At 38.6% G+C, this 26,896-nt stretch overlaps 2 protein-coding genes and 1 long non-coding RNA gene across 3 annotated transcripts in view; 1 reads left to right on the forward strand and 2 right to left on the reverse strand.

The window, feature by feature from the left end:
- The window catches only part of LOC143710510 (B-cell receptor CD22-like), a 773,497-nt gene that overhangs the window by 206,546 nt on the left and 540,055 nt on the right, over positions 1-26,896 (forward strand). The window lies entirely within an intron of this gene.
- Positions 101-26,481, reverse strand: LOC143710492 (B-cell receptor CD22-like). The gene is made up of 15 exons (XM_077201437.1): positions 26,427-26,481; positions 25,582-25,929; positions 25,235-25,483; positions 21,324-21,569; positions 21,206-21,255; positions 18,041-18,144; positions 9,533-9,598; positions 8,690-9,057; positions 8,343-8,591; positions 2,773-3,024; positions 2,406-2,669; positions 1,390-1,465; positions 1,262-1,301; positions 799-1,010; positions 101-620 (listed from the first exon to the last, which is right to left on the reverse strand). Exons 1-15 carry the CDS (start codon positions 26,479-26,481, stop codon positions 572-574), a joined length of 2,628 nt encoding a protein of 875 aa, XP_077057552.1. The 3' UTR covers positions 101-571.
- LOC143710476 (uncharacterized) lies at positions 20,039-20,815 on the reverse strand. The gene is made up of 3 exons (XR_013194570.1): positions 20,715-20,815; positions 20,568-20,627; positions 20,039-20,338 (listed from the first exon to the last, which is right to left on the reverse strand). It is a non-coding gene; the product is annotated as an uncharacterized LOC143710476 (long non-coding RNA).

Here is a 26,896-nt window from a genome sequence, read left to right on the forward strand (position 1 = left end):
ATACAGATATACGAAACATGCATGATTATATATATGTATGTATATATATGTGTGTCAAAGCAACATGTTCCGTGAAAAGATTTTAAATTTATAAAGAGAGGGAAGATACAGACACAAATATGTCTGATGCTCACCGAAGAGTGAGTGACTAATGCACAAGATGGCAAAATAACACAGACTGCAATTCATGGAAAATTACAAAACACTGGAAATGTTACAAAACATGCTATTTTCAGAAAAAGTTTCGTCAGGCGTTTAATTTCAGTGCGTAGATTCTCTAACTTCCAACAGACGTGCCAAACCGCAGTCTTACAAAGAAAAGATACAATGATGTAAATAACCACCATGGAATTTTTTTGTTTTGTTTTTAGTCTGTGGTATTGGTACATCAGACCAGAACCTCCTACAGACAGCCGACAGCGAAGGAGAAGTAAATGACTTAACTAGTGTAATGCTCCTGATGTGACACGCATTCAAATCACTATTATAAGCATCTGAATAAAAGCTGCAGAAATGGATCAGAAAGTGACTGTTTACAGCTTCATTTTCAATCCATCTGCCGGATCCTGGATCATTTGATCGAGCTGTAAATCACCAAATTATCATTCACAGCACCGGATCTGTGGATCAACGTAACCATAGATAAAGTGTGAATCATCATTTATAGATCCACCAAAAACACTGCATTAAAGTCCAGCGGTGCTCAGTATGAGAACCAGATCATGCAAGTTATGTAACATAAAAATACGCTTCAAAATCAAAAGAGGAAATGTGTTTCAAACCTATTTGGTTTCTCACCTCACAGCAGGGTCATGATGGAGCGTTCTCAGATTCTCATACTTGGCTTCATTGTTCCCGATGTGTTGGATAGTTGTGTACTTGGTCTCAGAATCTGTGGATTCGGTTTTCCCTGCCGTCTGATCGGTTCTGGTTCTGCCGGGTGAAACTCTGGCATACATATCATTATCACTATCACAGTGGTTTCTGTCCGAGCTGGAAGGCTGTTGAACCTGGAGAAAGACACAAAACCTTTCAGAAAATTGAACTATTAACTATAAATCATCTAAAATGAGAGAAGAGATTTCTGTTTCTGTAAACTTTTGCATTGATGATTTCACATCGTTTACATGCTGGTATCACATACAATACAATTATAAATATATCAAAGCAGAAAATAACTGATTCTTAATTATTATTTTTCATATTAATATTAATAATAATAATTTTTAGACAGAAACGATGGATAACTCTATGCTCTGACCTGATTCTGCTTGACGTCCGACACTCCACATTTTCTCTTCCTGTAGCAGAGATAATTATGTAAACACACACACACTAATAATTATTAATAATTACGCCAATGTGTGTTATTTAAACAAAAGATCTCACCTCATGAACATGATGATGCAGACAAGAAATAAAACTGCACATCCGGCTGCGATCACAATAACTATGTAAAGCATTCCTGAAAAAAAAACGGGAAAAATAATGAATACTTATGTTCTCACATCTGCATAAAATGGGAACATTGACAGCGTTTATTGGATGCAGAAATCAGAAAATGCTTGGTGTAGCCTTGCATTAAAATATATTACGCAAGCCTGGTATTCTGGCAGGTCTTTGGATGACAACATTTTGATGCACTTGAAGAAAATATATAGAAAATTTTAGTATTTAAATTTCAATTCATTAAGTGAAATTAATTGCTTAAACTATAAAGCACAAGTTAGTTTTACTTTGAAGTTACATTGTTGATATTTGAATTTTGATTTTCTTCTACAGATCCAATCTCTATATTATGTCATGTCACGACCATAGACTATATAAAACAATGGTGGTAGTGTTCGTGACGTCACTCGTTGGTTTCTAACGAGCATTTTTGAAGCCCAAAAGTGTGAGGAGCCGGCCGTCGCCATATTGGGAGCGCGTCACTCCCGGATAAACGAAACTGGTCAGCGAGGCGGATTAGCTGAGGTGACGTGACGCTAACAGACAGCAGACAAACAGCTAGTAGTGACATCAGCGGCAATCCACCTGTCACTCAAGTGGCCACACCATTAATTATGCAGAACTTTAAGGCTTAATATAATTTAAACGGATGAGTTATAAAAAATTCACCCCCCTCACATTTGGCATGAAGGGCAAAATTAGCTATAGACCAAAACCACTTTTTGCACCAAGCTGTAAACATATTTTTTATCTGATGTAAGGCTGGGCATTTTAACATGGGGGTCTATGGGATTGACTTTCTTTTGGAGCCTGTCTCTAGTGGCCAGTCAATGAATTTCAGTTTAAGCCACTTTCGTTGTTGGATTTAAGTGAGAGGCCGGAAGGTTGCCGCTTGGTCACAACCACCATAATATTTTTTTCTCAAAAATTCTGCTCAAATATTTAAATGATTTTACCTTCATCAACAGTGACAGTGACAGTGACAGTTACAGCGTCTGATCTCTGAGATCCATGTTGATTGTGAGCCTGACAGTAGAAGCGTCCACTCTGTAGTGCACTGAAACTCTGTCCAGATCCAACAGCTGAGGTTTCATTCTCCTTAAACCAGCTGAAGTTCAGAGCAGGAGGGTTTGAGTCACTGATGCACTTCAGAGTCACTGAATCTCCCTCCACTATTACACCAGATCCACCTATCAACACTGAGACGTTCCTGGGTGGGTCTAAAACAGAGAAACATTGATATCATTAACAATCTTATTAAACTTGAAATTACAGATCTTAAGAGGATGTATTGTCACATTTACTGAACCATCATTAACTCACACATGATGTTTAAAGTCACAGCATCAGAGTATTTCTCTCCATGTGTATTGTTGGACTTGCACTTGTATTCTCCACTGTCAGAGCTGATCTTTGAGATGTTGTAGATTCTTCCAGATCCTACAAACCTTTTTCCTTTAAACCAGCTGATTTTTGCAGGAGGGTTTGAGTCACTGCTGCAGTTCAGAGTCACTGAATCTCCTTCCACTATTACACCAGATGGACTGACGGACACTGAGACGCTCTTTGGAGAGTCTAAAAAATGAAAATAAAAAAATTGCATAAAAGAAACTATGCAAAACTTTGTCTTTGATCACAGACTACAGTATATTTAAAAATGTGTTCTCAACATTAATAACAACAACTCAGGAACGACTAGATGTTTTCACAACATTGCATTTTGGTTGCTGTTAGGTTACACCCAGGGCTTGATTTGAGGTTAATGCGGGGGGATGGCACCTCCCTTGTTGAAAAACAAAAAGCATCCCATCTGTAAAACCACCATCCTCCGTACCCGCATTACACGTGTCCTAACTACACGTGACGCCGCAACTCGCAATAAAAGGTATCTTTTCCATGTTAATCAGTGTTTTTGTCCTAATCAGCCGCGACGGCGACGATTCTATTTTAGAATTTTTTTTTTATTTTTCAGCGACGTCGAGCTGGAACAACAAACACAAAGTGTAGCAATGACAATCTCAGGTACTGTTTATGTGCTTTATTTAATGTTAAAATGACTTTGAATATCATTTAGTTCTCCCAGCTTTGTAGCTGTAAAAGCAAAAATGGATAATTCACCTCAGATCTTGAAATTAAACAAATGGAAACAAGAACGTTCAAACTGTGAACAAACAAGTGTATTATTTGACAAATATTGTTTTAGTAACTCAGTAGCCTATGCATTTTTAATAATGTTTAAATGGTGTAATATTTGTGAATTTGATTATGTAGCCTACTTATCCATTTTCTTGCACGTGCCGTCAAGATTACTTTCTGGTGCTGTGCACTTGCCGCGAGACTCCGCCCACACGCTCTTCTGATTGGCTGTGGGTTTTGATTGATTTTGATTCATCTCGTAGTTGCATCGCATCTAGTGTGGACAGACAAATTATTTGTCGCTGGAATCTTATTGCATCGCGTCTGGCTAGGACACAGAGTTAGATTAACAGTGATGTATATTATGTAAGACTTTTGATGTAAATTCTCTATTTTATTATTAACGAGCTATAAACAACAGCGACTGACCAATCAGAACCCAATATTGAGCACAGTAAAGCGAGCTTTCACCATTTTTCACACTTATTCAAAATGGCCAGGAGAACGGTTCAAGCACATCTTTTGACATTTTTTTTTTAAAAGAGGTCAGAAGGTATGATATTTCTTTGATTTGTATTTAAGGATATTCCCCTGACACATTATAAAGAATAACGAACATAGCTAAAGTTCACTGATTCCGTAAGGGATTCACAAGTACAAACTTATAATTGAGTTAGATAGAGTAGATGGTATGCGTATGCTGTTCGAGGAGAGGGCTCAGAGCTCAGAGTTTTTGGCCCAAACCCAGAATACTCTCCCATATTCCTGGCTGTGTAAGGAACCAGCCAAGAGTGAGTCGTCGGGGCGGTGGAGGGAGGCTGAAAACTGTTGTTTGCATAAAGGCCTCTCTCTCTCTTCTCATGCTGATAGGATAAACGTGATAATTGCTGTTGACATGTTGATTGGATAGATTATTTGAACGTGCTCCTCCTGAACTGATAATGAAACATCATTTCACAAGTTCACACTAACAAATAAGTTAGATAGAGCACATAAATATGAACCTAGAGTACTCCCCTGAAAAGATGCAAAACAACGCGAGACAGCCTCCAGAAAAAGATGTTGATAACCCCTCATAAACTTATGGAGTGCAAAGCTGATGGTGTGCCAATCGTAGCGAGGGGGTTAGTCGCTGGATCAGGAGGGCCTCTTGCATTGGATGGGAGTTTGGTCGTTGTGGCATTGCATGGGTGAGCCTCGCTAGTAGTTGGCTGGGAATGGCAGCAACACAGCAACATAGTGTCGGCCCAGATCCGGCCCACATCTGTGTATTCCACAAGGCCCAGATGTGGGCCCGATCTGGGCCAACACTATGTTGGTGTCTGGTTGGGCTCCTGCAGCAGCAGAGGAGATGATACTACTCTGGCAGTGGAAATTACTTGTTTTTCCAACTTGCTTTCCAACTATTCAATGAGCCAGTTGGACGGAGAAATGGAGCTCCTGCAGGAGTGGAAGAGATAACACTGCTGTGGCACTGGAAGCATGGTGAGCAGAGAAAAATCGGCAAAAAGCAGGTTGAATGTGAAGTGTAAAGACCTAAAACACTTTGGTTAAATAGGATTAAGGGTTCTAGGAGACGGCTTGAAGAATGGAATTGAGAGAGTCTTCAAGAAGGGATTTCAGAGGGTGGCTTATGGAAATACAAGCTCTGAATAGTGAGGAAAGGAGATTTAGCTTGGGGGAGAGTGTCAATGGCGCCGCCAGGGGTGGCCGTGGCCACCCCTTGCCGACTCCTGGCCACCCCACTGGCCACCCCAATGGCCAGTATAAATATTTTAGTAGCATCAGTTATGCATTTCATAAATAAGTCAAAAATATTCTTTAGTAAAAGAAGACGGGGAATTATGTGTCGTGACGTGCTTTTTAAGTGCCAAACGGTTACAGTATACTGTTACAGCAGCTTTTTGATGTGTCTTTGCCACGTTTTGACAAGCAGGGATGCAAACAGCGCGCTTTTCGGCGCCTCCCGCTTTTTTCACGTCAGTTTGGGTGACAAAGTCATCTGAAGTCATTCCATAGCTTAATGTGAGGGACAGAAGTCTATTTACATCATTAAAGTATACAGAAACTCGTTTTCCCTCCTCTGCGGCTGTCAATCATTCTCCATTCATATTCAAACAGCGCGCGCGCCTCTTGGATGCACGGTAAAACTCTCTCCAATACGATATATTCACATTATAATGCATGATCTGTAGATAAAAGGCTGTAGATTTGCATAAAATTACTTTATTTTGTTGGAGTTTGTTGCTGTTTTTAAACGACTCACTACCGTGTGCTTGTTAGATCACACACATCACAAGGACTATGAATCAGCATCAAACGCACAATAACTGGAATTTAAAACTGTGAAACAAAGGAACAAATCGCACTAGGATTTGTGCGCTCGACATTTCTTCGCTTTGTGACGTGAACTTTTAAATGCGCACTTATGCAGCGCAGCGCTGCACACTGTGACTCCATGTTGCTTTGAGCACATCATTCTGCACCCGCGAATCCCGCGATGCTCATACACGCTCTGTTTTTCATGTTATCATGGGTTTGCGCACTGAAATATTATTAAAGCCAATATATTTTGTTATACCTAGCCTGCTCAATACATTTAAAATAAGCATAATTTAATTGTATATTATTTCTTTGTAGTGTAGGCTATATATGAATTCAGAAGTGCATATGAAGAGTTCAGATGCAAAAGCCTCTAAGTGCCATTTGAAATTTTCTAGAATGATAATTTTTATCAAGCTTGAATATTTAAGTTCAGTAATTTCACTTAAATGACAATTAATAGGTAATCTTCATTGCCATTTAAGTGAAATTACTTAACTTAAATATACAAGCTTGATAAAAATTATCACTCAGAACATTTCAAACGGCACTTAGAGGCTTTTGCATCTGAACTCTTCATATGCACTTCTGAATTCTTGACATTAATATATAAATATAAAATTGTGAAATGTATGATTGCCTGATTGAATTTTATAAGAGAACTAATAGTAATTTGTTTTTATTAACATATTTAGATTTTATAAAATTACTGTGCAGATTTTTTCAAGAATTACTTTTTGCTGCTGATTTTTACACTCATTAAGTTTATTAAAAATTCATAATACATTTATGTAATATTTAAAGGTGTTAACTGTAATCTTACACTGCAAAATAATAACTTAAAAAGGATTAAATTCATCACAATTATGTAAGTATCTCGAAATTTGCCGCGGGGCGAGGGCCCTTATATATATCATATCTATATAATATATATCATTATATAGCCTATAATATAATATATATTAGTAGGGCCCTACTAATATCATTAGTAACATTAAATATAACACAATAAACCAAAGTATATCAGTAGAAGTTTCCTTAAGACTTTCTGATCGTTTTATACAGGCCGGTTTACTACAACAGTAGAATAAAATTCTGAAATTATGGTTTATAGTTTTGGTGTGCCACCCCAAGATTTTAAGTGGCCCCATCTGGCCACCCCTATGAAAAATTTCTGGAGGCGCCACTGGAGAGTGTGTCAGGAGGAAGAGCCGAAGTCACTTGCGGAGGCAACCTCACGCTTGGGTCGGCCTCTGGAGCCTTGAGGAAAAAGAGGGAATCAGGACAATATGGCGTCTGGGCCTGGGTTGTTGGATTGACCGAGGTGTAGGAGGAAGCCGAAGATGATGGTGGGTGTCTTGATGATGGAGATGAGGGGACACTCGGTTGGGGTGTCCGACAGAACGCAAGTGCTCCTTGCATCATTGAAATGCAACAGAGGATCTTGGGCAACGAGGAAGTCATCATCAGAGTGGAAGAGTTCAATCTCTGACATTGTAAACAAAAGCCCGGGACCAAGTGCTGAAAACTGTCGATAAAAGTAGCTGAGGAAATTAAACTTATGTTTATTCATTTAATTAAAAAACAAAACTGTGAGCTTTGGTCATATGCTTCTGCGCTACTTGTCTCATGAAAGTGCAACTTTCAAGTCATACCAACAGCCAAGTTCGGATTTTTCACTAAATAATAAACTAGTTTTTGTTTTTTTGACCAAATAAAACCCCAGGACACTTGAAATATGCGACACAAGTTTATGGGGTTCATTTCAGGGATACTTTTGCATATATATGTTTTTAAAGCTGCTCATGATCTACTGCCATTAAATTAAGTGGAGGAACGTGAGCAGGACATTTATTCATTAATTCATTTAGAATTTCTGAGTTTGTGGTCTGAAGAAAGAAAGAAGGTAATACGGCATTACAACATCAGGTGAGGAAATAATGACTTTTCACTTTTGGGTGAACTCCCTGTAAGGAAGGGTACGTACCAACATGAAATCGGTCAGGAAGTGTTTCATTTGAAGAATTTCTCACACTATGCTTGTTGTTACTCCATAACAATCTACATTGTTAAAAGCGATATATAAATGAGGATGACTTGTGATACTGCTCATCTGAGCTCACACACAACAGACCAAGCTGTTCTTCCAGAGGCTGCCATGGACCTTTTCAATATCTAACACATACATGTTGTTTTTGAGCACTATCCTCAGATTGACGCCTCTTTTATGTTGGGAGGTATAGCCATAGTCTATAATTATTAAACTGTAAACACAAAACCCTTACATGTCATTTGGTGATCCTAGAAAATGTAGGTGGGATGTGGGAATAATGTTTATAATGTGTCACAGGTGATGTGCTAAACATGAAATAATGTTTGAGATTTACAAATTACACATTTTTATTTGTTCAAATAATGACAAAATCTGTACTCACACATGACATTGATCTGAACATCAGGAGAGATGTGAGTGTGTCCGTCTACAGCACAGCTATATCTGCCTGAATCCACTCTTCTGACTGGATTGAGGATGAGTTTGTTACTGAATTTACTCTTAGTTAATATCTTCAGTGAGTTTCTGTACCAGATGAATGTTGCTCTGTCAGTCAGAGCGCAGCTGCTTTTACATGTCAGACTGACTGAATCTCCCTCTGTCACTCTCTCAGGAGACTCCACCTGAAGATCTGAGCACAACACACACATTATATCTAGTGCTGCTGTCATACACTGATTATTATTCAACATAATGCACAGAAGAAGAGATAAACCTCATCAAACTCACCTGTGACAGTAAGAGTCACTCCTGGATAACCAGTATATTTCCCTTTATCAGGTTTATCAGTGATGAATCTGAAATAGTACTTGTGTGAATCCTTCAGTGTCACATGACTCAGTCTGATGGTGCAGTTCTGCTGTTTATCTCCCAGATACTGAAGTCTCTGACTGTATTCAGGATACTCAGACAGATCTGGAGACTCGACACCCTTTATAGACTTATTGGTCCAAAACGCTTTCTTGATCTGATATCCAGTCGGGTATTTATAAGTGCATCCCATTATCACTGTTGAGTTCTTTAGTGCACAGATGTGTGAAGGACTGTAACTCACACCCCAAGCATCCCTAGAAACCTTATCATCATCATCATCATCACTGAAAACTCCTGAAAAACAAAATGTATTATTAAATAAAGCAGCAGTTTCTAATAGAATATATTTGCTCAGTCTTTGAATGTCTTGTGTTTGTTGAGGAAAAGCAGAAATTAACATCTGATACAGAAGCATGAAAACTGTCTAAAGATGAAAATATTAATCAAATTAATTAGATATTATGCTACAATTAATATCATAAATAAATATTTGCCCAGAAAAGCCAAATAATGATGATATTTTAGCATTACATAAATGAGGAAAGACAAAGATGGACATATGTGGTACTTCATGCTTATATTGCTTCAATTTCAGGAAAATCATTATGTTTCCTTTTTGAATATAATTAATCAAACTAAATTAACATTTTCAATACCAATGAGCAACGAACAACATTCGACTGTATTAAAGAACGACAAATGGAAACACAAGACAGCAAAGCACTGAACATAACATACAGAAAACCATTAGAGACGTACTTTGAATCATGAGGAGAAAGATCAGAAGAAGAGGAGCCGTTCTGACTGACATCACCATAGCAACACCTACAACACAATCAGTCCAATAATGAGATGAGATTGACAGACAATAATCAATATGAGCAGAAATTATGCTCAATTTGTGTTCTTTATCATTAAGCAAGAGTGTTTTTGTCAGTGACATCAATGAGACCACAGATAGAATACTTCAAAATGTTTATGTCTCTTTATAATCAAACAAACAAACAAACAAAACAAAAACAGATAATAAACGGGTCATACCGTAGAGCGGGACACCTCATCTGCTGTCACCAACTGACACTTGAGGAGAAATAAGGAAGGTTTCAAGTCCACCAGCCTCATTTATAACCAGAACTGCGTCATTTCCTCTTTTATAGCTCTGACTAGTGACATACAGATATTATATTTAAAAAGTTTTTTTTCTGGCATTTATATTTTTTTAAATCCTAAAAACATCTTGTTTATTTCCAGGTTTTATTTCGATTTCCAATCCAAGATACTAACACATACGTATAAGCTTGACTTTCAAGACACATAGTAAACACACACGAAAAAAAACTACTTAAAGTCTTAAAATATAAAAGTCTGCTGACGTGCAAGAGCCTACGCAGATCTATTATTAACAGAAGCTGTGAAAGCTCAATAGAAAGCTCAAAACTGATGGTCACTGTTGGTGTTTTCCTGTTGCACACACACACACACACACACACACACACACACACACACACACACACACACACACACACACACACACACACACACACACACACACACACACACACACACACACACACACACACACACACACACACAGTCATTTTTCAGTGAAGTGTTCATTTCCAGGAAGTTTCGTGGCTTACGTCACTAAACATGTGTATATTCATGGCATGCTGTTATAATTTTGCATAGATTATTTAGTACATTCATTTTCATTTCATTATTTTTATTTATTTTTTATTTATACGTTTATTTGAATAAGGACAGTACAAAAACATGATTCCAGTCGAAAGCTGCAAAATATGTATTGCACATCGAGAGTATAGCATAAGCTAATTTGCAATTAGTAACAATGATTATCATTACTATGTGCATGTCACCCATCAATTATTTTAGATGTTACCACATAAAGCAAATTTTTAGGTTACAATTCTTTCAATGCATGTACGCGTCATCGCATCCACATTTGAAAACAGAGGAAGGTTTCACTTCCTTGACATAACCACAGAAGCTTTACTAGTGAGAATTTAGTCTGACTCGCACTGCAGACGAAGTTATTTATACATTTGAATAACAAAAATGGGTCTGAAATAATTAATTTCATGTACCAATAGAAAACTCTAAGTTATCATCTGCACAGTTATCTCAGGTAAACGTGATGTTTGGGTAACTGATGTAGGTGCTTGACCATGCGTTGTCATCAGTTTGTCAGTAAACGGATATGAGGTGTCTGATGTTATTTCTGCGAGAGGATGTGAAGAAGAAATGGACACTAAGGTGCTCATACGTTTGCTGCTTCAAACTTCTGCAAGGATCCATGTGATACAAATAACATCCTTATTGATTCAGTCAGCTCAACTAGGGAAAGAGATTGCACGTCTCTATAAAACCAGTTAGTTCTCACCACAGTTTTGAAAAATGCTACAAAAGTGGGCTTGGTGAGCTACTTCCCAAACATCCATGCTGCAGTTTACCATTATGCAACACAATATACATATATTATACATGGTTTCTAAGCTCACTTTCATTTAAACAAATACACATCCTGTAAATTAATGCAAAAATAAATGCACAGCCATTCACATAAAAAATATATACGAACGTGCAGTTGCATCTTTAGTAACTTTTGAGGCCCGTTTTCAACAGCCGTTTGATTGGTTAAAGGTTGACTGTCATGTTTGGGTGAAGGGATGAAAAAGCTGTGGTCAAAGGACAGTCCGTCTCACGTGTATTCTTTCGAATTGATAGATCACAGAAAAATTGGCGACGAGGATAAAGTTTTGTTCACATTATGGCGCTTATTGGAAATATAAGCGAGTTTGTTCCGAAAGCAGAGTCTTGGTCGGCTTATATTGAACGGCTTGAGCAGTTCTTCGAGGCGAACGACATACGCCAGGAGAAACAGGTTGCGACCCTGTTGAGTGTGATGGGAGCAACTACTTACGGTTTACTGAGGAACTTGGTACAACCAAAGAAGCCAAATGATAAGTCTTACAAAGACATCATGGACACTTCAAAGAATCATTTTGAGCCAAAGCTGTTGCTGATTGCGGAAAGATTTAGTTTTAATCATTGCAATCAAAGAGTGGATGAGATGGTGACGGACTTGAAACAGTGCGCTGTGAGTTGTGAGTTCGGAGCAAAAAGTGGATGCGCGAGCAGCGCGACTTTCCGATCAGAGAGGGAAGAAGTGCTATTGGCAGGGCCGTTGCTAGTGGGGTGAAAGGTGGTGACAACATCAGACGGATCCAATAAAATGGTATGTCCCACCCCAGCTCGTGAACAGAACCAATCAGAGTTGAGGCGGCGGCTGCCTGAAGTTAACGATGAACTTGGTGGAAGAGCAGGAGACTGACTGACTGAAAAATGTCAGGGGAAAGAAAACATAAATCAGGGTACCAGAAATGGCATGAAAATAAGGAGAGGGAGGCCAGGAGAGTTGTTGTATCCGAGTCGATCAAGACGTTCTTAAAAACAGGTTGTATTGTTATTTCGCTGGGAGTAAGAACACTACCGTCTACAGCAGGGGTCAGCAAGTAACTTTGGCCGCGGGCCAATCATTTTTTTAGCCAGTAGATGGTGGGCTAGCTACCAGTGTTGGGCAGTAGCGTCGCTAGAAGTAGTTACGCTACTAGTTTAACTACATTTCTCAGTGGTAGCGTCGCTGTTTTCTGAATCAAATAGCTTTTCAGTAGCGAAGCTCTTTTTTTGATCAAGTAGTGCGGTAGCGTCCACACAAGCTAAGGTCACATTTTTTCCAAGCATTTCTTAAGCTTAAGCTCAAATCGGAAATACAACTGCTAAGTATCACTGATGCTGGATCAGTTAGTGACGGTGACTTCTTCTTCTTCTTCTTGTTTTACGGTGGTTGCCAACCATAGGGCCATATGATTTCATCACCGCAATACGGAAAACATGGACTGAATCGCAGTAACCATGCATAAAAACGAAATTTACTGTATAACGCGGAATTTCACGGAATTTGTCATATCTTGGATTAAAAGAAGGTAAGTAAACTTAAATAAAATCGTGATATAGACTAGTGTCTGTGAATATTAAACCGCCTAAAGACTATTTAAAAATAGTGGGTGGGTGGTGATGGTGCAGTGGATAAGACACATGCCTTTGGTGTGAGAGACTCGGGTTCGAATCCACTGTGAGACACCAATGTGTCCCTGAGCAAGACACTTAACCCCTAGTTGCTCCAGAGGCGTGCGACCTCTGACATATATAGCAATTGTAAGTCGCTTTGGATAAAAGCGTCAGCTAAATGTAAATGTAATGTAAAAAGGAGTCATGCATGTTCTGCGTGTCTCTGTGAATGAATGGCTCAGTCGCGCGGATTAATTTACCGCACATGTGCTTGCAATGTTTTCAGTAAAGGATTGATGAACTTCATCTACACAGCCGCTCTGAGAGTCACTTTAGCAGCATTTTAGCTTGATTTGAGAAAAACTATCGTCATATCAAAAAAAAAAAAAAAAAAACAGAGACTCAAAGGTCTAGCTACATGGAAACCTGTCAAAATAAAAGGTTGGTTTAACCTTTGAAGAAAGTTTTGCTTAAATCATTAGGCCTAAATTTTAAATAATTGGTCATTACAATTTAAACCATTAAAAAAACTATTTCATAGTGCCCTTAAAATGTAATTTATTTAAAAATGTTAATAAATTATTGTTCATTGTACACGTTTCATGATTCAATTAATTACACATGTTTTTGATTACAAAAATTTTATTTACCCATTAAAATTGGAGTCCAGAAAAATTAAAACAAAATAAAACTGAATTTGGAATGCGGGAAAAAATAAAACAGATTTCATAGGGCCCTACAAACCAGCTTTTTGGTGCATTACCATCACCTTCTGCTCCGTATGGTGTGACATCACGTACCAGTATCAATCCTTGGGCTGACACGTGAGAAATGGAAAAAGATGCACACACTCTTGAAACCTGGTTTTGTTATAGTTTTATATAGTTCTATGGTTTTATATACTTATGTTTTTTTTTGTTTTTTTTTGGCCAAATTGGTTTGGAACAGTTGTTGAATAAACCATTGAACTGACAAATTATGCCTACCTATATGTTTGATTGACAGTTTTATTGATCACTGAGATAGCATTGACATGGAATTAAAGGGATAGTTCACCCAAAAATGAAAATTCTGTCAGTATTTACTCACCCTCATGTTGTTCCAACCCCGTAAGACCTTCGTTCATCTTCGGAACACGAATTAAGATATTTTTGATGAAATCTGAGAGCTGGATCACTCCTCCATAGGCTTCTTCAGGGATTGAACTTGCAGGCCCCGAAAAGTTATTAAAGACATCGTTAAAATAGTCCAAGTGACTACAGTGGCTCAATCTTAAGTTTATCAAACGACGAGAATACTTTTTGTGTGCAAAAACAAACAAAAATAACGACTTTATTTCAACTATTCATTTCCTTCTCTGTTGGCCTCGAGTCAGATAGCGTAGTGTGATTGCGTAGAGCTACGTCACACGTAGGCTCACTATTGGCCGACACTGGTCAAGTGTGTGATGCGTGTGACGTTCAACACAGAAGCGTACACTATTACACTAGTGAACTGACTCGAGGCCCACAGAGAAGGAATTTAATAGTTGTAATAAAGTCATTAGTTTTGTTTTTTTGCGCACAAAAAGTATTCTCGTCGTTTGATAAATTTAAGATTGAGCCACTGTAGTCACTTGGACTATTTTAACGATGTCTTTAATAACTTTTCGGGGCCTGCAAGTTCAGTCCCTCAAAAAGCCTATGGAGGAGTGATCCAGCTCTCAGATTTCATCAAAAATATCTTAATTTGTGTTCTGAAGATGAACGAAGGTCTTACTGGGTTGGAACAACATGATGGTGAGTAAATACTGACAGAATTTTCATTTTTGGGTGAACAATCCCTTTAAGTTGGTTCAATATAAAAATTAAATTTGAAAAAGTAGCTTAGATGTAGTAAACTACTTTTGCCATATTGCTGTAGCTTAGCTTGCTACATTTCCCAGGGTGGTAGCTTCAGTGTAGTGAAGCTACATTTAATGTAGAGTAGCTGCTAGCTTAGCTCACTACATTTTCTAAGTAACTTGCCCAACACTGTCAGCTACACGGAGTAGGCCTATGGATACAAATTAAATACTCTTACTCAGATCAAAAATAGAAAAAAATGAATTACTGGATTAGACTAATTTTAATTTTGATTTTTAATTTAACACCTTAGTAGACATAGCCTATATCAATGAAATCATTTTAAACAGATCAAGTAGCCTACTATTGTGGTAACAGATTACAGCCATTTAAAAAAAGGTGTGAATAGCAATCATGCCTCATTCGCTTACAGTCCGACTTTTGAACTTTATTCCTTTTTATTATTATTATTTATTCGGGACACACACATAGATACCTAAGGTTTAAGGAGGTCTGGCGGGACTGTTTTTTTTCTCGTCCCGCTCCCATAAGGTTCTATTCAGCAACTGCTTAAAATAAACTCTGTGTTCACCCGCTTTATTTCCCGACCTGGCGGGTCCGCAAAATTTAGATCTCGTTTCCAGAATCTCACATTCAAATGTCTCTAACGGAAAGAGAGAGATTAAGTAGCCTATAACAATTATACATGCTATACAAAAATTGTGTTCGTGTCAATATAAAATATTATTTTAACATTGTAGCCTACTGTCAGCAGAGACAAAAATGTCACAGAAAAAATTAATGAAAAATAAATAACAAATGAAATAGGACAAAGCCTATCACTCAAATTTCTGAGCAACATAAACGAAAACGATATTGCCCTACTGACAAATGAAGTTGCCTATTTTCTGCCAAACTATTTCAAACATCCTTGCAAAAAAAAAGAATGTTGTTGACTGACAATGGTTTCAGTGGCAAACAGCTCCTCAGAGCTACAGTAGGTGTACAGGTGGTCAGAATGAAGTGCGGATACAGATGTCGGGAGTGGGCTGTTGTCAGTCCACCGTGATTATACTTTTCACACAGTAGCTATGCGGCGGTGAAATCGCGCTACAGCTTTTCTCAAGTAGTGGAAGAGTTTTGTGCAGCATTAAGAGCAAATATTTTTTATCAGGTAATACAAATAAAAATAGGCTGATTAAAAAAAAATTGGCCCGCGGGCCGCTTGTTGCCAACCCCTGGTCTACAGCCTGCCGGTTATCATTATCAGTGCGCACGGTGCGCACCACAATCGACCGAATGATTACGTGGTCAAAATTCCTGTCTTTTTACACTATTGTAAATAGAGGTAAAACATTGACACGAGTCACGAGTCACGACGCATTGCATTATGCACCTGATCTGCTCACTGATGATGTATTTATTACATCAAGAAAACACGAATACAACACACTGCACTTGAATGAATACATTTATTAGCTTTATTTAATAATATTACCAGTTCCATATAATCTTAAAAAAAAAAAGACAATCAATTATTTTATTTTTTTAAAGTTGACGGCATTCTTGTCAATTTCTAAATGTTTACTTTTTGATTTATGAATTATAATAGACTGAATGGGGGGGGGGGGGGGGGGGCATTATTTTGCTGTTACTTTTTTAAAACTGGTTATATTACTTTATAACTTTTTGTTAGTTTTTATTAGTTGTAATTTTTTTTATAAACATTTAACTTTTAAAATAAAGGTTTTACAAATCATCACCATGTTTAGTTATATTTAACTATATTTAACATATATAGTTATATGTTATAGTCAATATTTTTTCAGGGAGCCCCGAATCCTCTAGCTACGGCCCTGGCTATTGGTGTCATGGCAAAGATCACAAGGATGCAAAATGTCATAACTGTGGGAAAACTGGTCACATCAAAAGAGCTTGCAGAGGAAAAATGCAAGCTGGGAAAAGCAAATGTTTTGTGGGAAATAACACTAAGTATGTGGGGGTAGAGGAAGCTGAGTTGCCCATGTTTTCACTACTAAGTGATGAGAAAGGCAAAAAGTCATTCATACAGGCATTTAAAGTAAATGACAAAGAAATTATGATGGAAATTGATAGCAGCGCAGCCGTGAGTATCTGAGAAACTATTCCAAGCTGCGTTCTCAAAAGAGCCACTAGAGGTCGTCGGAGTCAAGCTTAAAACGTACACAGGAGAGATTATGCCTGTGTTGGGACAGTTTCAAGCTAATGTGAGCTATGAAAAACAATGTGAATTGCTAACCATAATAGTAGTAAGAGGGGAGGGGCCAGCTCTGTGTGGCAGAAATTGGCTACAAAAGCTCACCTTGAACTGGAAAAAAATTAAACATGTCAGTCCAGTGCATCAAGCAAAGTCCCTTGAAGAGGTACTAGATTCGTGCTCAGAGGGGTTCAAAGATGAACTAGGCACACTCCGTGGGCTTAAGGCAAAGATACTGGTGAATCCTGAAATTTCCCCACGTTTTTGTAAATCACGCCCACTGCCTTTTTCCATGAAAGCTCAAGTTGACGCAGAACTAAACCGACTGGAGATGGCTGGAATAATCACACCAGTAAAACACAGTGAATGGGCAGCACCCATTGTGCCGGTGGTAAAAAAAGACAAAACCATAAGACTGTGTGGAGACTATAAATTAACTGTGAATCAAGCAGCTACTACAGAAACTTACCCACTACCTCGGATTGAGGAGTTGATGGCTATACTGACTGGAGGAACTGTGTTTTCTAAGGTTGACCTGGCTTCAGCGTACCAGCAGGTTCTTCTTGATGATGAGTCCAAACAGCTGCTGACCATCAACACTCACAGAGGATTATTTGTCTACAATAGACTACCATTTGGTGTCAGTTAAGCACCCTCAATCTTTCAAAGAATTATGGAGAACATCATGAAAGATCTTGATGTCGTTGTTTACCTTGATGACCTACTGGTCACTGGAAGGACAGAACATGAACCTCTGCAAAGACTCCAGGAGAATGGCTTGAGAGTGAAAAGGTCCAAATGGGAGTTTGGGAAAAAGCAAATTGAATATTTAGGATTTGAGCTAGACAGCCAGGGCCTTCATCCATCTCCAGAAAAAGTTGCTGCAATCCGGGATGCACCAGCACCCACCTGAAGGAGCTGAGAGCATTTCTGGGTTTGGTGGACGTTTTTTGCCTAACCAAAGTACAGTGTACACAGTACAGCTCCCTTCTACAGACTGTTGAGAGATAATATGCCATGGGAATGGAAGCAGTCAGAGCAAAGAGCTTTTGAAAAATGTAAAGACTTGCTAACGAACGAAAGGGTTCTGGTACATTATGATCCAAGTCTACCACTCACCTTAGCTTGCGATTCTTCAGCATATGGGATTGGAGCTGTTTTGCAACACACCATACCCACTGGAGAGGAACGTCCTGTGGCTTATGCCTTGTGAACTCAGGCACCTGCAGAGAAAAAGTATTCACAAATAGAAAAAGAAGGGTTGGCGCTCATCTTCGGGGTAAAAAAAATATCACCAATATTTGTGGGGAAGGAAATTCAAGATGGTGACTGAACATAAACCCTTGTTGACTTTGTTCGGTGAGCATAAAAGTCTACCCACCATGGCAGCGGACAGGATTCAAAGATGGGCAATCATCCTTTCAGCTCATGACTACCATATTGAATACTGTTCCTCAGAGAAACACAGTAATGCGTGTTCCCCTGCCGAACACGACTGATGTGGCACAGCTGCCTTGTCAGAAAATATTCATGCACTAATAGCTGAACATTACAAAAAGCTCCCTTGAATGCCGACCAGGTGGCACGTGTAACACGCAGAGACAAGGTGTTATCCAAAGTCCTGAAGTATGTCATGGAGGGTTGACCGATAGATGTGGATGAAAGTTTGAAAGCTTCCCACGTACGCAGATGTGAATTGAAGAGAGAGGATGCGTGCTCTGGGGCACCAGGGTGATAAACCTGATAAACTGAGAAAAAGTGTGCTGAAAGAACTGCATGTCGGTCATCAAGGGATAGTAAAGATGAAAAGTCTTGCGCGCAAGTATATGTGGTGGCTGATCTGGAGCAGGTTAGCAGAGCCTGTGAGCCGTGCCAGATGGAACAAAAGGATCCACGTCAGGTCCCGTTACACCCTTGGGAATCTCCAGGTCACAGCTGGAAAAGACTACACATAGACTTTGCTGGTCCTTTTCTAAGACACACATTTATGATACTTGCAAGCATACAATACATCACAGGCTTTTTATTTAATCAAAAAATAAAACAAAAACTACCCTGTAAGGGTTTATCCTTGATTCCTAATCAAGAATAAACAGAGTGAATTGACAGAACTCTGACAGGGTTCCACTCACAATGTGGATGAATCACATTTGTGTTGAAAACTCAGGATCTATTGAATAGAATATATGTGAAGCATTACTTTTACAAAGCAAAAACGTACTCGGTTACTAACGTAACCTCCCTGAGAGTAGGGAACGAGTATTGCATAGCTATACACAGTGGGAAAACTCCTTTTCTCGAGAATATTGAAGCCATTATTTTAAAACGCAGTGCAGCTGCACAGTGAGCACAGAGCAGAGCGTCTAACTCACTCATTGGTTGTGCTGCGGAAACTGCATGAACCCATGGCGAGGCGGCTGAAACGTGCGAACCAATCAGGTCGCTTCGCGCCCAGTGCGCGTCAGAAACTGCCAGAATGGGCGTGGCTTATGCCTATATAAGCAGACTATTTCGCCATAGAATCAGGTTAAATCGAGTGAAGCGACAGCACCTGAGCCAAGCGTAATAGCACAACAGGCTACGCACAACTCGTACCCTACTCTCAGAGAACTGAGTTACGTTAGTAACCGAGTACGTTCCCTTTCGAGAACGTTCACTTCGTATTGTATAGCTATACGCAGTGGGAACCCATTTTAAAACCTTGTGCTATTGGCTGGCGACTTCACCCTGAACCATTACCTGGGGCTAAGTGGCGCGAGGTCAACAGTAAAGTTTGACAGTCACAATTCCCCCCTCTTATTAAGGTATAATGTCTCATAGGCTCAGAGCTCGGATAGCCACAGGTTATCGGCGATTCTTGAGAAGGCGGCGCCGAGTTGAAGCTGACAATTTATTTGGAAGTTTGAGGTGGGGGTGCCAGATTTTGTTAAAGGTTTAATGAGGGGATGATCAAAAAAGTTTGAGAGCTACTGTTTTAGCGTCAAATTATCAGATTTTCAAATTTCGTTTGACATTGTATGACCTAACAAAGCCTCGTTTTCTGAAATCATGTGACTTGGCCAGTTTAATATACATTTTAAAGCATAGATTTGAAACAGAATCTTGCATATTCATACCTTTTAATCATTTAATGTTTTATTTGGAAAGGAATAAAGAGAAAAATCTGTCACATGGACGCTTTAATACACAGATTAAATGTATAACATATTACAGAAACAACTCTAAACTCATTTATTAATTATACATTGACTGATTCTTCATGTCACGTGAATATAATCCATTACGTTTTGCAGAATATAAACTCTGAAGATGCTTTTAATTTTCATTGGTAGTTGTGATGTGGATGTGTCCAGCGATGGGACAAAAGCTCAGTAAAGTTTAGCTTGTGCTTCATCTTACGGTGTCGTTTTGCTGTGGCTACAACAGAAATAACACACACATTTACATAAATCAACACTACAAATGGTACAAATAATCTAAAAAATAATATATATATATATATATATATATATATATATATATTTCTGTCAGTAAATCGACTCATATAATCCATCTTGAAACAGAAAGAAAAGACTGTTTAGTTGATTGACTACTGAGGACATTTTCTTTATTGTTTGATGAAATTGAGAAGGCTTGAGAAACTTACTGACAGATTCTGATATTCAGAAGAGCCCGACTGGTGAACAGCAGGTCTGGGATGAACAGTCTATGGCAAAAACACATTGATTATTTATTATCTGACTTTTGAATACACAAAATCTTTTGCACGTGTAGTTTTTGACATTTCTCTTACTGTGAGTGTGTCGTAGAGGTCAGATGATCTGGTCTTGAGGTCAAGAGCTGTATATGAGCCTTCACTGGGATCATCGTTCTACAGAGAAACAGAGAAAAGGACTATCACCACAAAACAAGAGATTTTGCAGGACAATCAAAAGTGTAATCACTCCACTGTGTTTCTTCTCACATAAAATCCTGTAAAATCTCAAGTGTGGTAATACATGTTCTACATGTACAAAGAAGCTGTAATACATTTATTAGTATCATTCTGTGGCTCTTTGGCAATCTCACCTCATACTCCAGTATTGCAGATCTACAGTTTATCCTTTTCTTATTACTGTTAAAAAACAAATGGAAACAAGCCATTTCATGTTTCAATAATTTAATGATTTAATAATCAAATGTACTTCTGCATTAATTAAAAGCAAATTATATTACTCTTTGTTGATCATTTTATATTTACATTTTATACAATACGATGATGATGATGATGAATAATATTCCTACACATGCCACTGTGATCCCCAACCAGACGAGCCAACCGGCACCACGACCAACTGAAAGAGGGAGAATATCATAATTAAATCTAAAAACTAAGAATGAAGTGTGTTAATAAAAGCTTCACCTGTGACAGTGACAGCGTCTGATCTCTGAGATCCATGTTGATTGTGAGCCTGACAGTAGAAGCGTCCACTCTGTAGTGCACTGAAACTCTGTCCAGATCCAACAGCTGAGGTTTCATCCTCCTTAAACCAGCTGAAGTTCAGAGCAGGAGGGTTTGAGTCACTGATGCACTTCAGAGTCACTGAATCTCCCTCCACTATTTCACCAGATCCACTCATCAACACTGAGACGTTCCTGGGTCCTGGATCTATCATGAAAAAGGGGAAATTATTAATCTACTAAATAAATTTCACAACCCGAACTCATGAGAAATAGTATGAATTTTATGATGTGATTCGTAAAAAAAAAAAAAAATACATATTTGCAACAAAAAATTAGCAGGAACCTGCACCCCTAAACCAGAGCCATGAGCAGGTCTTACAAAAACATATAAATGAGACTGTACCAATTCATATAAACTTTTATTCACACATTTTCCAAAATGTAAGATAGTTACGAATTGTTATGAGACTGTTCGATCACAGATGTTTAGCGGATGTCTTGTCAAAATATATATATAAAACATTAACTCACACATGATATACTCAATAATGATTAAATGGTGTAATATTTGTGAATTTCATTATGTACTTATCCATTTTCTTGCGAAGTTGCGATTGCTGTCAAGATTACTCTCTGGTGCTGTGCACTTGCCGTGAGACTCCGCCCACACACTGTTCTGATTGGCTGTGGGTTTTGATTGATTTTGACGCATCTTGCAGTGGCGTCGCATCTAGTGTGGACAGGCAAATTATTTGTTGCTGGAATCTTATTGCATCGCATCGCGTCTGGTTAGGACACGGTGTTGTATATTATGTAAGACTTATCGGCCCAGATCTGGGCCAACACTATGTTGCTGTCTGGTTGGGCTCCTGCAGCAGCAGAGGAGATGATACTACTCTGGCAGTGGAAATGACTTGTTTTTCCAACTTGCTTTCCAACTATTCAATGAGCCAGTTGGACGGAGAAATGGAGCTCCTGCAGGAGTGGAAGAGATAACACTGCTGTGGCACTGTAAGCATGGTGAGCAGAGAAAAATCGGCAAAAAGCAGGTTGAATGTGAAGTGTACAGACCTAAAACACTTTGGTTAAATAGGATTGAGGGTTCTAGGAGACGGTTGAAGAATGGAATTGAGAGAGTCTTCAAGAAGGGATTTCAGAGGGTGGTTTATGGAAATACAAGCTCTGAATAGTGAGGTACTGGGGTTGGGATTAGGATTCTGGTGCAAGAAGCCTGAATTTCTGTGAGGATCTGTGCTCTGATGTTGCTGGCAACAGGGGGTGACTCCAATGCTGTGGGATTCAGAGGGATGGGAATCGGCGTTGCGGAGAACAGAGTGAAAGGATATTTAGCTTGGGGGAGAGTGTGTTCGGAGGAAAAACGGCAGAGCCGAGGACGCTTGTGGAGGCAACCTCACGCTTGGGTCGGCCTCTGGAGCCTGGAGAGCAATGAGGAGATTAGAAAAAGAGGGAATCAGGACAATATGGCGTCTGGGACTGGGTTGCTGGATGGACCGAGGTGTAGGAGGAAGCTGAAGATGATGGTGGGTGTCTTGATGATGGAGGTGAGGGGACACTCGGTTGGGGTGTCCGACAGAACGCAAGTGCTCCTTGCATCATTGAAATGCAACAGAGGATCTTGGGCAACGAGGAAGTCATCATCAGAGTGGAAGAGTTCAATCTCTGACATTGTAAACAAAGGCCCGGGACCAAGTGCTGAAAACTGTCGATAAAAGTAGCTGAGGAAAATAAACTTATGTTTATTTATTTAAAATGGTCTTCGTTTCCTGTTTACACTTCTGATCTTTGGGGTCCATATGACCCCATAAGATTTAATTAGGAGTTGTATCTGGATATTGATATAGGTGTTAGATGCATAATTCTGCTGGTTAGATGTTTTTTTGTAGATAATATATTTTTAGCCTGAAAGTGTAATTACCATATACATCCAGCAGAGGCGCCATAGAGATCCATTCATGTTTCTGGATGTGACTTACTGGTTTTATAAGAGTAAAACACCTGTGTGTCTGTGTGTGTTTGTGTGCGCGCACGTGCATGTGTGTGTGTGTAATCATGTTCATTCCACGTTGTTTTTTTCTCTAATGCCAGGCCTTCATTTATGTGTGAACATTTTTAGTTTCATGCTGGAATTATTGATTTTATTTCCCAATTTATATAAAAATGCTCTCTTTTGCTGTCACACCTGCTTGTTTGTGTGTCTCTCTGTGTGTGTGTGATCTGTGTGTAGTCATGTTCTTTCCATATTGCATTTGTGCTCTCATACATACCTTTATTTGTGTGTGAAAATTTTTATATTTATGCAGAAATTATTGATTTTATTTCCCAATTTCTATAAAAATGCTCTTTATTGCAGTCACACCTCTCTCTATCCGTGTATTTGTGTCTGCGCACATGTGTGTGTGTGATAATGTTCATTCCATGTTGTATTAGTGATCTAGTAACAGGCCTTCATTTATGTGAGAGAATTTTCAGATTTATGCTGGAATTATTGATTTTATTTGCCAAAAAAATGCTTTCTATTGGAGTCACACCTGTGTGTGTGTTTGTGTGTGTTTGTGTGCGTGCGTGTGTGTGTGTGTGTGTACATGTGTGTGTGCAAGTGATCATGTTCGTTCCAAATTGCATTTGTGCTCTAGTACCAGGACTTCATTGCGGTATGGAAATTTTCAGATTTATTGATTTTTTTTTTGACAAATGAAAAATAAAAAACTTTTTTCGATGGTGGGGTCATTTCAATGTGGGCTCATATTGACCCCGAAGTCCAGAAGTGTAAACATTTTTTTTTACATACCTATAGAACAATCGAATAAAGCCCCGTTTTTTGTGTGTGTTTTTTTGTGTGTGTTTTTTTGTGTGTGTATAGATAGATAATGTAGGAGTCATAAAGTCACAAAATCTTTTTCCACTAAGATGAAGAGAACCTTTTTTTTTACTGAGGAAAAGTAGATTGGGGTTGTATAGACGCCGTGAACCTTTTGAAGGTTAATTAAAAATGAAAACTGTGAGCTTTGGTCATATGCTTCTGCGCTAATTGTCTCATGAAAGCGCAACTTTCAAGTCATACCAACAGCCAGGTTTGGATTTTTCACTAAATAATAAACTAGTTTTTGTTTTTTTAACCAAATCCTGTCATAAAACCCCAGGACACTTGAAATATGCGACACAAGTTTATGGGGTTCATTTCAGGGACACTTTTGCATATATATGTTTTTAAAGCTGCTCATGATCTACTGCCATGAAATTAAGTGGAGGAACGTGAGCAGGACATTTATTCATTAATTCATTTAGAATTTCTGAGTTTGTGGTCTGAAGAAAGAAAGAAGGTAATAGGGCATTACAACATCAGGTGAGGAAATAATGACTTTTCACTTTTGGGTGAACTCTCTGTAAGGAAGGGTACGTACCAACATGAAATCGGTCAGGAAGTGTTTCATTTGAAGAATTTCTCACACTATGCTTGTTGTTACTCCATAACAATCTACATTGTTAAAAGCACTATATAAATGAGGATGACTTGTGATACTGCTCATCTGAGCTCACACACAACAGACCAAGCTGTTCTTCCAGAGGCTGCCATGGACCTTTTCAATATCTAACACATACATGTTGTTTTTGAGCACTATCCTCAGATTGACGCCTCTTTTATGTTGGGAGGTATAGCCATAGTCTATAATTATTAAACTGTAAACACAAAACCCTTACATGTCATTTGGTGATCCTAGAAAATGTAGGTGGGATGTGGGAATAATGTTTATAATGTGTCACAGGTGATGTGCTAAACATGAAATAATGTTTGAGATTTACAAATTACACATTTTTATTTGTTCAAATAATGACAAAATCTGTACTCACACATGACATTGAGCTGAACATCAGGAGAGATGTGAGTGTGTCCGTCTACAGCACAGCTATATCTGCCTGAATCCACTCTTCTGACTGGATTGAGGATGAGTTTGTTACTGAATTTACTCTTAGTTAATATCTTCAGTGAGTTTCTGTACCAGATGAATGTTGCTCTGTCAGTCAGAGCGCATCTGCTTTTACATGTCAGACTGACTGAATCTCCCTCTGTCACTCTCTCAGGAGACTCCACCTGAAGATCTGAACACAACACACACATTATATCTATTGCTGCTGTCATACACTGATTATTATTCAACATAATGCACAGAAGAAGAGATAAACCTCATCAAAGTCACCTGTGACAGTAAGAGTCACTCCTGGTTTACCAATCCATTTTCCATCAGGTTTATCAGTGATGAATCTGAAATAGTACTTGTGTGAATCCTGCAGTGTCACATGACTCAGTCTGATGGTGCAGTTCTGCTGTTTATCTCCCAGATACTGAAGCCTCTGACTGTATTCAGGATACTCAGACAGATCTGGAGACTCGACACCCATTATAGACTTATTGGTCCAAAACGCTTTCTTGATCTGATATCCAGTCGGGTATTTATAAATGCATCCCATTATCACTGTTGAGTTCTTTAGTGCACAGATGTGTGAAGGACTGTAACTCACACCCCTAGCATCCCTAGAAACCTTATCATCATCATCATCCCACTGGCTACAAACTCCTGAAAAACAAAATGTATATTAAATAAAGCAGCAGTTTCTAATAGAATATATTTGCTCAGTCTTTGAATGTCTTGTGTTTGTTGAGGAAAAGCAGAATTTAACATCTGATACAGAAGCATGAAAACTGTCTAAAGATGAAAATATTAATAAAATTAATTAGATATTATGCAACAATTAATATCATAAATAAATATTTGCCCAGAAAAGCCAAATAATGATGATTTTTTAGCATTACATAAATGAGGAAAGACAAAGATGGACATATGTGGTACTTCATGCTTATATTGCTTCAATTTCAGGAAAATCATTATGTTTCCTTTTTGAATATAATTAATCAAACTAAATTAACATTTTCAATACCAATGAGCAACGAACAACATTCGACTGTATTAAAGAACGACAAATGGAAACACAAGACAGCAAAGCACTGAACATAACATACAGAAAACCATTAGAGACGTACCTTGAATCTTGAGGAGAAAGATCAGAAGAAGAGGAGCCGTTCTGACTGACATCACCATAGCAACACCTACAACACAATCAGTCCAATAATGAGATGAGATTGACAGACAATAATCAATATGAGCAGAAATTATGCTCAATTTGTGTTCTTTATCATTAAGCAAGAGTGTTTTTGTCAGTGACATCAATGAGACCACAGATAGAATACTTCAGAATGTTTATGTCTCTTTATAATCAAACAAACAAACAAACAAAACAAAAACGTCTCAGGTTACGACTGTAACCTATGTTCCCTGAGAACAGGGAACGAGACAATACGTCAACGACGCTATGGGGAACGCCTCAGGCGTGACAGGTGTCTGAAATCACTATCAAATCACGTCAATCATATTGACCGGCGACAGCCCGTGAATCATTAGCGTGAATGATTAACGTGCGACCTGGAAGTATAAAGGGGCGCCTTGCAAACATCAC

Source organism: Siphateles boraxobius, unplaced genomic scaffold (assembly GCF_051911475.1).
Source record: "Siphateles boraxobius isolate OS27281-9 unplaced genomic scaffold, OSU_SipBor_1 47, whole genome shotgun sequence".
NCBI lineage: Eukaryota > Metazoa > Chordata > Actinopteri > Cypriniformes > Leuciscidae > Siphateles > Siphateles boraxobius.

Coding starts and splice junctions, on each gene's coding strand:
- LOC143710492 (XM_077201437.1), bottom strand. CDS start 26,481: ATGGTGATGTCAGTCAGAACGGCTCCTCTTCTTCTGATCTTTCTCCTC. Junction 25,484..25,581: donor AGTGACTCTTACTGTCACAG/GTGACTTTGATG, acceptor TGTTGTGTTCAG/ATCTTCAGGTGGAGTCTCCT. Junction 9,058..9,532: donor CTTTCTCCTCATGATTCAAA/GTACGTCTCTAA, acceptor AGGAGTTTTCAG/TGATGATGATGATGATGATA.